General features: G+C 33.8%; 1 protein-coding gene across 1 annotated transcript; it reads left to right on the plus strand.

Annotated features, from left to right (window-relative positions):
• The first annotated feature begins 5113 nt into the window (after positions 1–5113).
• Positions 5114–10268, plus strand: LOC107622486 (O-fucosyltransferase family protein). The gene is made up of 11 exons (XM_088506480.1): positions 5114–5731; positions 5908–5958; positions 6052–6142; positions 6709–6785; positions 7355–7443; positions 7736–7855; positions 8332–8448; positions 8530–8673; positions 8763–8886; positions 8994–9185; positions 9459–10268. The coding sequence occupies exons 1-11, from the start codon at positions 5417–5419 to the stop codon at positions 9816–9818; spliced, it is 1680 nt and encodes a 559-aa protein (XP_088362606.1). The 5' UTR covers positions 5114–5416; the 3' UTR covers positions 9819–10268.
• Positions 10269–12535: the final 2267 nt, after the last annotated feature.

The raw sequence follows: 12535 nt of genomic DNA on the forward strand, positions 1-12535 counted from the left end.
ATAATTACTCTATTATAAATCACACATGATTTCAACCTATGAATATGTTGTTTTTTAGAACCCTAAAGAAGCAGCACCACAACTCAATGAAACTCAACTTCCTTCTGTTAATAAATAACAAAGAAAACTCTTCAATTTTGCATTAATCCCATCAATTGTATTCAACAACAATAACAAAATACAGATTTTAATTCCTAAGCAAACACACTGCACCTATTTTCTAATACTCTTTAATTCTTCATTAATTCCATCAATTGTCTTGAGCATCTTCTTCAACTCTTCTTCATCCTTTAAACCAAAAGCAAGGTCCTCTACCTTGTTTTCACCTCCATCCTTCCATTTGCTTTCTTAACTCTTCTCTTGAATCTCCCAATTTCTTCCAACATCACCAACTTCATCAACTCAAATAAAATAATCGCACCTCAAATCAACCTTTTGCATTCATTTATCCAATAACGATAAGCCATTTTACATAAGTTGCATAGCATTTACTATCATAAACAGAACAAGAAACCACATATCTTTTATAACAGACAACAAAGAAACAATCTTCATGGGATCTACTTCATTATAGACTCAAGCACCACTGCGACAAGGCCATGCAGACACTTGCCTTTGTTGTAGTCGGACTTCTTCTTCTTCCTATTCTTCGACGCAGAAGAGGAGCCACCACAAACACTTATACAAGGCTAGAGTATGTTCTTCCTTTGTTGAAATTATGATATTTTTATGTTAGGGTTTACAAATCTCTTATATGAACTAACGTGAAGATGTTAAAGATTTCATCTTACCGTTTTATTTTTTATTTATTTTTATTTATTTAATCTAGGTCATACAATACACAGAGCCATCATAAAAAATAATGTACCACCTGTCAGCCTCTACTAACAGAAATGTTAATAAGATGACAGAAGGGTAGAATGACTAACAAAATGTGATATTGGTGTGTACACATGACTCATTAAAATAATAGAATATACATTTGTCCACCGTGTGAAAATTTATGTGTACTTTTGTCTATTTTTCTTAATTTTATAATGACACCATGGTTACGTTTGCTAAAATGTGTAATCCTTTGCATCCCATGGATATATGGTAAAAGAAGATTTTTTTTATGGAAATTCAACTGCAATTGTTCTTATATAAAATTGACAATTAAGAACTATTAGATGATTAACAATAATATAATCAAATATATTAAATTATGTAATGATTTTTAACTATTAACTTAACATGAAGACAAACATCCCATGGATATATGGTAAAAGAAGAATTTTTTAATGGAAATTCAACTGCAATTATTCTTATTAAAATTGATAGTTAAGAAAGATTAGATGATTAACATTAATTTAATCAAATATATTAAATTATGTAATAATTTTCAACTATTAGCTTAACATGAAGACAAATTTTATGTGAGACTTCATCTATCTTTTGGATTTTTTATAAAAATAAATAAATAAATAAAATATTTAGGGATATAGTTACAGGTTTAAAAATTTATCTTTTTTCCTACCTTTCATATCTCGTGTACATAGAGGAAGAGTTCTTTAAGAATGTATCTTGATCTCAGTGAAGACGAGATATGTTGAAAAAGTTAATAACGTATCACATATGCAAACGGGATACGTTTGTAAATGTCATCTGCACCTATCTTGTGGTCACTAAGAACGAGATATATTCATTGTTATCTCATGTTTACAGAGGCCAAGATATGTGTTTAAGCACCTTGAGACCTGTGCACATGTGATATGTACGAGACAGGAAATTGTGGCTATATAAGGAGCTTATTCATGTTTATTGCCTTACAAATATTGTATTCTCTTCAATTCTCTTTTCATATTGTTTCAACATCTCTAGTAGTGAGTAAATTGTTATGAGTAGTTTATGAAAATGGTTGTATTAGATATACTAACGAAGGGGTTGTGTTTGAATCTCCCAACCCGTCATTGTTTCGAACTCTTTGGGTTGATACCGTTGAGGTATTGAAGAGCCTGATATTAACGACGATAGGGTTTTTAGGTTGGAAGGCTAGGAGGATTGGATATAGGTTTTTGGCAGTCTTGGCAAATCGAGACTTGAGATTCAAGCTTGTTGGCTTGTGGGCGATGATCATATGTGTGTGACGTTCGAGGTTCATGGAAGAATCTTAGCACAACAGGTTATGGATCTCTATGTCGAGATCGATGAGATTGGTGGTGGTGGAGTCGGCCTGTTCACATCCGTAGCCTTGGAATCACTAATTGCTGCAAATTTGTTGCATTACGCTACCCCAAGTGAACACATGGAGGAGAACTCTGAGTCAAACAAGGAATATATTGCTAACACCGAAGAGTCCTCTGGTAGCTCTGAGGAGGATGAGTTTGTAGCAGATGCTTCATTGGGATTTAGGTTTTTGTTACCCACACTGCTTCTTGTGCTAGATCTATCCAGTGTTCCTAGTCATTTTCACATACTAGACCTTAAGGCAATGGAGGAGGGTCTACTTTGCGGCATTGGTAGTGTAAGAGATGATTACAACTTGGACAGAGACATTGAGTTTAGGGTGGGACACTGATTTAGAAGTAGGAAAGCCGTGCATTTGGGGGGTGAAGAACTATAGTATTCCACGGGCTGTAGAGTACAAGGTTATTGAGAAAGTCAGGCTGTCTTCACATCTAGGTCTCCAAGAAGAAAACCTGTGGTATATCAAGCTCATAATTAGAGGGAGGCATCTAGCTATGTTTGTAGTATCCCGATCAGCTGCATTGCTGAAGGATCTATACGTCGAAGCTAGCACAATCGACCCCCCAAAATAACCTCCTGCAACTATCGAAGTCTGCTGCTGGTAGGGGAAGCCATTGAATATGGACGTTGGGCTTTCGTCATTAGATAACCCATACTCAGCATCTTGATATAGCATCGTGTAAACTACCACAGCATGTGAGGATCAACATCAGTAGGAATATGATGCATTCTCTATCTAAGTTATGTCATCTTGATGGCAAAAACTTCCTTCCTGGCCTCGGGCTGTTACTGTGGCCTGGCTCCAAGTAGCTCCTCCACCCAATCGCATATCAAACGCTAATGATAGGTTGGAAATTCCTCATGCACCCACCAATCAGATCTTTGTCTATGTGCATCCCTAGGTGATAGGTCATATCTTGGAGTGTGATTATACACTCTTCCCATGATAGGTGGAATGTGTGTGTCTCAAGGTGGCAACTCTCAATAAAGGCGGAGATTAAGGTATTATCCAAAAAAGAAGTCCTTAAGCTGCGCCGGATGTTTGAAGCTGGCTCCGTGAGGTATGGCATCAAAATCTCCGAAAGTAGTTATTGTGACTAATCCGCTTCGGTTGAAGCACCCTAAGTCTATAAAAATGTATGACTTAAAATTTTTTTTATAGCAAAACCAACTTGCATATACAACCATAATAAAAATTAGTTCCCCTAAAAACATGCTCAGTGTTAATGTCATTATTTAAAAATTATACGAAAAATATGCACCTTAAAATTTATCCTAAACAGTGTATTCAAAATCTAACAATAATATCACTAACCAACTAACTATTCTTAACACATAATTGTTATACAATAAAAAAATAAAATTAACAGAACTAAATTAAAATTAAAAATTTAACTAAAATAAACTTAATTAAAATAAAATAAACTAAAATAAAATAAAAAAAATTAGCTACTTAGCTACCTACCTTAACACACAAATTTTGTATAGTAAAAAAATCATTATTACCTAAGTTAAAAAATATTTAAGGTTTAATTATTCTGTTGGTCCTATAATTTTACTAAATTTTCAATTAGGTTTTTATGTTTTTTTTTTCTTTTCAATTGAGTTCATATACCAATCAGATTTTATAATTAAATCCTTACCATGATAAAAATATTAGAATTAACAGAATATTTTGTTAAACTATACAGAATATTCAATCAAATGTTAGGTATATTCATTTTGTTTAACAAAATATTCTGTTAATTCTAAAATTTTTTTCATGATAAGGACTTAATTATAAAATTTGATATGGTATAGGAATACAGTAAAAAAGAAAAAAATATATGAACCTAATTAAAAATTCAATAAAACTATAAGGATTACTAGAATAACTAAACCAAAAATTAACTAAACTAAAATTAATAGAAATAAAATAAAAAAAATTAACTAATATGAGTACCAACCTAAGGTTCGAGTGCTCACACAACGTAGCAGATTACATTTAGTTTGTTGATATCCGAAAAACTTACTCGTGTCATTAGAACTCACTAGGACATAAATTTCTCCAAAAGGAAAAAAAATGATGTAAAAATGTGCAAATTGACAAAATGAGAGGCTCCAATTCGTCCCTACACAAGATATATATAGGCACTATGGACGAGATAGTTATGAACGTATATCGTGATATGTGTTTGCGTAATTTTATTTCTTTTTCCATTTATACATGTGATACATGTTCAATGCATTCTTTCTTATCTCGTTCTCTTTGGAGATAAGATATGTGCATAACATACAGAGGACGAGATATATAAAGAAAGGAAAAAAACATAAATTTTTTAAATTCTTATCTATATTTATAAATACAATACTTACTTTATTTATTTAAAAAAGATAAAATACAAAATAGACTTAAACTATTTTATTGTTAATAACATTTTTTTAAATTTTGTTATCAATAAAGATGTCATCAAATTATTAAAAATTATATCAATAAATTATATCCCAAATAGTATAATCTTTTCATATTCGACTAGAAGTCACATATTCGAATTTTTTATTTTTGATAAAAAAAATTATTAAAAATTATGACAAAAATACATATCAATAAATGTGAACTAAGACTTTTATGTTAACTAAAAATAGTAATATAAAAAAAAAACTTTTTATATGGCAAGTGAAATTTTGATATTGACAAGTAAATAACATAATATTTTTTCGTTAATAAAACGTATCTCTAAATACAATTAAATTTTTTTGATACGTTTTTAAATTATTTAAAAATATTATATCGATAAACAAAATTCAAGAACATTTTTGAGAGAGCTTCGGGTACAATTTGTATGGGTTACAAAAAAAATCTCCTGTCCTTTACCCCTTTCCTTAAAAAAACAAATGCAGGACTGTTGGTTGCTGTTTTTACATTGATGCCCACACACGATACAGGTATTACCGAGACGCCCTTGCTCCTTGGACAAGAGAAACAATTTAAGAATTAAGACCGCACAGGCAAAACACGATTTGGATCTGAATTCACTCCACAAGCACGCAGTATGGACTATGGACTCTAACACAAGACAACATTGCCTCGGTGCTTCCCTCTGAAGAAGTAGGTAACACTAATAATTACCAGTATTCAGTACAGTGTAGAGAGAGAGAGAGAGAGTCCGACCATCTATCGAAATTCCCAATAATAAAATCGGGTCGGGTAATGGCGGAGCTGAGACACTCAGCCTCCTTCGGCCCTCGCGCCACCTCTTCTCCGATGAAGCGCGATGCCGATTCATCACCTCTCATCCCCTCCGCCACCGCGGACCACCATCACCACCACCTTCCCGACGACGACGAGGAACGCGACCGCCACTCCCTTAAGGACCGGTATCGTCCCCTACAGTATCTCTCTTCCTTCTTCGGCGATGACCCTAGGGTTCCCAATCCTCTCCATTCCCCAAGGATCTCATTCTTCTGCACCTTGCTTCTAATCCTCGTTGGCCTTCTCTCCCTCTTCTCAATCGTCAACAAATTGGTCAGTTTCCCTCTCAGATTTCAACACATTGTGTTTCTCTTTTTCTCTCTGATTCCGCGATGATGGATTCGTTTTTTTAAAGTAATTTGAGTAAATAGTAGCTGAGCTGGTTCTTATTGTTGATATTCGGCTTTGAATTTTCATTTTTAATTTTTTTTTTATTATTATGATTGTAGAATGCTCCTTACCTGTGTAAAAAGGATGGGATTACACTTCACTGCCCTCACGTAAGTTATCATGAACCATCATATTAAAAGATTCGTTTTTTCTGTCTCTTTCTGTTATGTGGATTCTCACAGCTTGTGTGGTACTGGTTTCAGGTGAAAGAATCGCCGTCTCTGTGGGAAAATCCTTTATCGTCCACGACGTCTTGGAAGCCTTGTGCTGAGCGCAGGGATGGTGTTATAGAAGGTCCTCTTTCTTCTTCTTCTCTTCTTCTTCTTAAAAAACCTGATTCAGATATTTATATGTGCATTGACCATCTCATTAGCATTGCAAGTCAGGGAAATTTAATGCAATTTTCATTTGTATGAAGCATCAACAGACTTTCAGCAATAGCTATAACTAGAATCACAAAAAGGATAGTTGGATCAATATGTGATGAGATTTTGTTAGTTATCACTTATCACTATTCACTGGTGTGCAAATTTTTTGTTTATGAAGTGAATTGATCTGTCAACAATTCTTTTTTTATATTTTTGTGTGTTTGTGTGTGTGATGCTCTCGCTGACTTGCTGTTCTTTAAGGAAGAAAGACTAATATTTGCTGAATCCTTGAATTGGAACCTTATAACACAGGAGTTATCTATATCTGTAGTCTATGTTCCATGGAGTACTCAGCATTTTAACTTGTTTCTTTCTTAATATAGTGTTGCTTATTTATTGCATATATGTTACACTGGTATATATTCATATTAGTGCAATGGGTGTTGCTTTATTTTCTTTGCAATTTAATCTTGCTTTGACACCTCTACGTAGAGCTTCCTCCTGAAAATGAAACAAATGGGTACATATTCATCCATGCTGAAGGTGGTCTAAACCAACAAAGAATTGCGGTATGGGCTAAGTTGTTTAAGTTGTGATGCAATATATTCTACATTGTTTTCTTCTTCCAAAATTCACCACGACTTATTTCATTTTATTATTTACACCTTTTTGTTTGCATTGCCTCTATTATCTAGTATGGTCTAGTACTAGTAGAGAGTTCTTTTTACAGCTATTTGTCAAATATGTGAACCTACTCTTCTTTAACCTGTTTGAGAGGAATAAAATCAAAGAAAACTGTAAGATAAGGACAATATCTATTTTCTATTTTGCATACTTGTTGATTTTTATGGTGCAATTTATTTATAGAATCAATTGCAGAGTTTGATATGACAATATGAATTCTGGATATTCATGCCCAAGTGATAATTCAAAGATCATCAGAGACTCTTTAAACTAGTAGTGTGGCACTAATGTTTCCAATTTAATGGACTTGCAAAACAACTAGAATTTGCGTTTATAGTTGGTTTTACTGATGTGTGATGCTGATTTATTGTCTTGTACATTGTAATTAGCTATATGTAAAAGGTTTTAGAATTATTTATCAATGATTTACTTTGGCTCATATTTCAAAACGCAGATATGCAATGCCGTGGCTGTGGCCAAAATAATGAATGCCACACTTATTTTGCCTGTTTTGAAGCAAGACCAGATTTGGAAAGACCAAACGTGAGATCTCTTTTCCAAATGTATTCTTATGGTGTTTTAATAAGTTTAGTTGTCACTATCGATTTGCCAAGCATGTGTATGTACATGTATGTGTCACCAATATCATATTTCTTCTTTCTGAAAATTAAATAGATTTTAATTACTAAAACTCAGGTCACTCTTTTGTGACTGCTTGTTGTATTTCTGTCCTTCCTCACTAGTTTTGTTGTTTTTTGTATTTTTAAAAGTTTTGTCTAAGAAATTTTTAGATGGTCCTAACCATGGACCATGATGAAACTTTTTTTTATTGCAGGAAATTTGAAGACATTTTTGATGTGGATCACTTCATAGATTACCTGAAATATGATGTTCGTATAGTCCGTGATATCCCAGAATGGTTTACTGATAAGACAGAGCTATTCAGTAGTATAAGGTTTGATAGATTTCTTTTCTTTCTTGAGTCTGTTAAATATTAAAATCCCAAGTTGCTATTTAAGAAAGGTGTGCATATGTAAACAGCCAATATCACTTTGTCACTTTGGTTTCTGTTTTGATCGTAGACTTATTGGCATAAAAAATTTGGTTTAGATGCTGGCCTTATGGCCAAATAACGCTATGGGTGGACTCTTTCATTAAGCATATCTTAATTAAGTTGATAATAGTTTTGGCTGGAGGAGGGATGTGATGTGTTCATGTATGGATGTAGAATCCCCCCCCTCCCCCCCAACCCCTTTTTTTTTCTGTCTTCTGTCTTTTTGTTAAACCGTTTATTTTTTCCTTTAGCTGTAGGAAACATTAACCAATGATGCATGCCAAGCTAGATTGTTCTGTGTCTTGGCATGAGTTGTTGATGCCTTGGTGGTTGGTGGCGATTTGTTTGACTAACATAAAAATTGTGTTGTCTTTCAGGAGGACTGTAAAGAACATTCCAAAATATGCGCCTGCACAATTTTACATTGACAATGTTTTGCCTCGAGTCAAGGAGAAAAGGATTATGGCTCTAAAACCTTTTGTTGATAGGCTGGGGTAGGCTGTGGATGATTTATATGCTAGACACCACTATTTTATATGTAATTCATGTTGTCACTGTCATTGTTGTTATTTCAGATATGACAATGTTCCTCCAGAAATCAACAAGTTGAGATGTAGGGTTAATTATCATGCTCTGAAATTTCTTCCTGATATAGAGCAAATGGCTGATTTACTGGCATCAAGGATGAGAAACCGAACTGGTAGTTCAAATCCTTATATGTATGTATCGTTTGTGATCAAGATCCTCTTGTAGCTGAATTTGGGTGCATTTGTTGTATCAGTGATATAACAGTTTAAAACATGAGCAGGGCTCTGCATCTTCGATTTGAGAAAGGAATGGTGGGCCTATCGTTCTGTGATTTTGTGGGGACAAGAGAAGAGAAAGCTAAAATGGCAGAATACAGGCAAAAGGAGTGGCCTCGACGGTATAAGGTGCAGTACTAGTATTTCTTTTTCCTTTTCATAAGAAAATATCGAAATAACAACCAAGAACTTTCTGTTGGAGCATAATGTTCACACTGCGTTTTATGAAAATGCAGAATGGTTCCCACTTATGGCAATTGGCTCTACAGAAGCGAAAGGAGGGACGGTGTCCTCTAGAGCCTGGAGAAGTGGCCGTTATACTTCGTGCTATGGGCTATCCAAAGGAAACACAAATTTATGTCGCTTCTGGACAAGTTTATGGTGGACAGAATCGGATGGCTCCGCTGAGGAATATGTTCCCTAATCTGGTAATGACCTCTTAACTATTATGTGAATTAAAAACAATGACCATGGTACTGCCTTGAAGTTCAAAAATGTTTTGGATGCTTGATATTTTTGTTTGTTAATGTTTTAGAGATGTTACATGGGATTCTAGTCTGTAATGAGGCTATCAAGCTAGGATGCATTGTTCTTGTTCTATATAAACTTGTTTGACATAACTGAGCTAATATATCAAATTTTTTCCTCTATAGTTTCACATTTGGATTCAATATGATAGTACTTTCCACTTTTGTTAACAGGTTACAAAGGAGGAGTTGGCAACTAAAGAGGAGTTGGATGGTTTTAGAAAGCATGTGACGAGCCTTGCAGCTCTTGACTTCCTGGTATGCCTGAAGTCAGATGTGTTTGTGATGACCCATGGAGGCAACTTTGCTAAGCTGATCATTGGCGCCCGTAGATACATGGGTCACCGTCTAAAATCAATCAAGCCTGACAAAGGATTAATGTCCAAGTCTTTTGGGGATCCATACATGGGTTGGGCTACTTTTGTTGAAGATGTGGTTGTTACTCATCAAACGCGGACAGGATTGCCGGAAGAAACTTTCCCCAACTATGACCTCTGGGAGAACCCCTTGACTCCTTGCATGTGCAAAGCCTGATTACACCGACTTCCCTATATATACTTTTACACACTCAGACTTCACTCAACGATGCATTTGCAAGGAATATACCATCTAAGTTATGAGTTCTATCCACAGGGTAAGCGTGAGAATCTGATCTGGGGTTAATTAATTCACGCCAAGGTGGGAGGGAAAGTAATTGAAATTTTGAGTGAAGATAATGGCTTGCAGGACCCGAGACTCGACTCAGCTGTTGGTTGTCCTCTAGGTGTTATATTCGCCCGTACACCGGTACGATAGTTTCTTTTTCTTTTTGTCTAACATGCACATGACACCCCCCCCCCCCCCCCTTTTTCCCCTCCCCTTCTCTCTTTCCCTTTTTCCCCCCCTGCCCCTCTCTTGTCATCCTCGAAAGAAATTGATATTCTTTGTACTAACAGAAAAATGTGTACATCATTAGTGAATTATACATGTTGCCAAGTTTCTGTATTCTTAATGGTGTATCACGAGCCCACTACTGTAAAATTTGGCAAATGGAACAGCAAATTACCTTTATTTTGTGAATCTTTGGGGTGTTTGTTACGACTCCCGAGAAAGTACTGTAGTTCTAAATTAGAGCAAGAAATTTTAAAAAAGAGTATACTTACTCTAAAAATAAATTATGAAATTCGTAATTTATATATATTTATATATAAAATCTTATATATTATTTTATATAATTTTTAGTCTCCTATGCTCCTAGGATATTACTCAAACAAATGTAATCTGTTAAAGTAATACTAACACATGTTCAAATACCAAATTTATCAACTAATCATCATACTCCCAAAAGTCTTAGTTTAAGTATAAATAATAATGTATGGTCTAATAACTCCATATAACACTTAGGTTTAATAAGAGGGCAAAAAACATAAATAAGTCAAGGGGAGAATAATTTTACACAAATCAGCCAAAGCAAAATCTGATTCATCAATCAATCAAACCATATTTACATGTAGTTCGAACCTACCTGCTTCGAACTTGGATTGCATGTAATAGGGGTGCACATGGGCCGGGTGAAGCCGGGTTTGATGTGACTCAGACCCGACCCGAAATATACACCGGGCCTATTTATTAAACCCGAACCCGGTCCTAGACTCGATGAAACCAATACACTTTCGGGCCACAATTATACCGGGTGAAAACCGGGTCATTAACATTACATTATGTTGATACATTCTTGTAAGCTAGCATGTAAAAATATCCAAATTTTTAAGACTCCAACCATTAGTTAACATAGTAAAATTCACTTAAAAAAATATAACAAGAACCAACCATTCTTCAAAATTAAAGCATAACCACAATCAATGTTAAAGCATAACCACAATCAATACTAATATTGTCTAATAATACCAAATATTTAAACCAATACAAATAACACAATCTTATGTATTAGTCTAAAGTCTTATGCATTCTAAACATAAAACATTAACTTATAGTCTTATAATGACTAATAACACAAAATATTAAGGTTTACAATACTTAAATTCCACATAAGAATAGTCATGATCCATCACTAATAACACAAAATATTAATTGTGTATGATGACCGGGCCACCGGGCCGACTTCGGGTGACCCGAGCTATGGTCCGGATCCGACCCGAAACAATGACCGGGTCTATTTTTGAGACCCGTACCCGACCCTAAATCCGATGAAATCACACCAATTTAGTCCCTAAAGTGTTCGGGACCGGGGCGGGCCTTCGGGCCGGGCCGGGTCTGTGCACCCCTAGCATGTAATTCGAATCACATAAATTCGAATTACTCACGGATACTCAAAGCAACATAATTCAAATTAGGCAGCAACATGTAATTCGAATCAAGTTGATTCGAACTACTTCCATGCACGTCATTCAACGTAATTCGAAGTGGATTAATTCGAATTACACATGAATATTTTTTATAAATTTTTTAAATAAATTTATTTAAATTATACCACAAAAACATATTTTATTCTATACAAAATAATTTTAAAAAATGACTTTAAAAGATGTTATGAGTACTATAAAAATTTGTAATGTCCTAATGACTTAGGATATTAAAGAAATACTCTACATATCAACAATAATTTAAAAATTAAAATAAATATAGTTATAACCAGTATTTACCTAAATTACTATAATATTACAAACTTTTATAGTACTCCTAACATTTTTTAAGCAATTTTTTTTAAATTGTTTTGTATAGAAAATGGCTTAAAATGGCTTAACATGCCCTTTATTCTATGCAAAATAATTTAAAAAAATGGCTTAAGAAATGTTAGGAGTACTATAAAAATTTGTAATGTCCTAATGACTTAGGACATTAAAGAAATACTCTACATAGTCAATAATAATTTAAAAATTAAAATAAATATAGTTATAATCCGTATTTACCTAAAATACTAGAATATTACAAACTTTTATAGTACTCCTAACATTTTTTAAGCCATTTTTTCAAATTGTTCTGCATAGAAAATGGTTTAAAATGGCTTAAAATGCCCTTTATTCTATACAAAACAATTTTTAAAAAAATGGCTTAAAAAATGTTAGGAGTACTATAAAAATTTGTAATATTCTAGTAATTTAGGTAAATACTGGTTATAACTATATTTATTTTAATTTTTAAATTATTATTGACTATGTAGAGTATTTCTTTAATGTCCTAAATCATTAGGACATTACAAACTTTTATAGTACTCCTAACATTTTTTAAGCCATTTTTTTAAAATTATTTTA

Source organism: Arachis ipaensis, chromosome B10 (genome assembly GCF_059453495.1).
Source record: "Arachis ipaensis isolate K30076 ecotype BB chromosome B10, ASM5945349v1, whole genome shotgun sequence".
Taxonomy (NCBI): domain Eukaryota; kingdom Viridiplantae; phylum Streptophyta; class Magnoliopsida; order Fabales; family Fabaceae; genus Arachis; species Arachis ipaensis.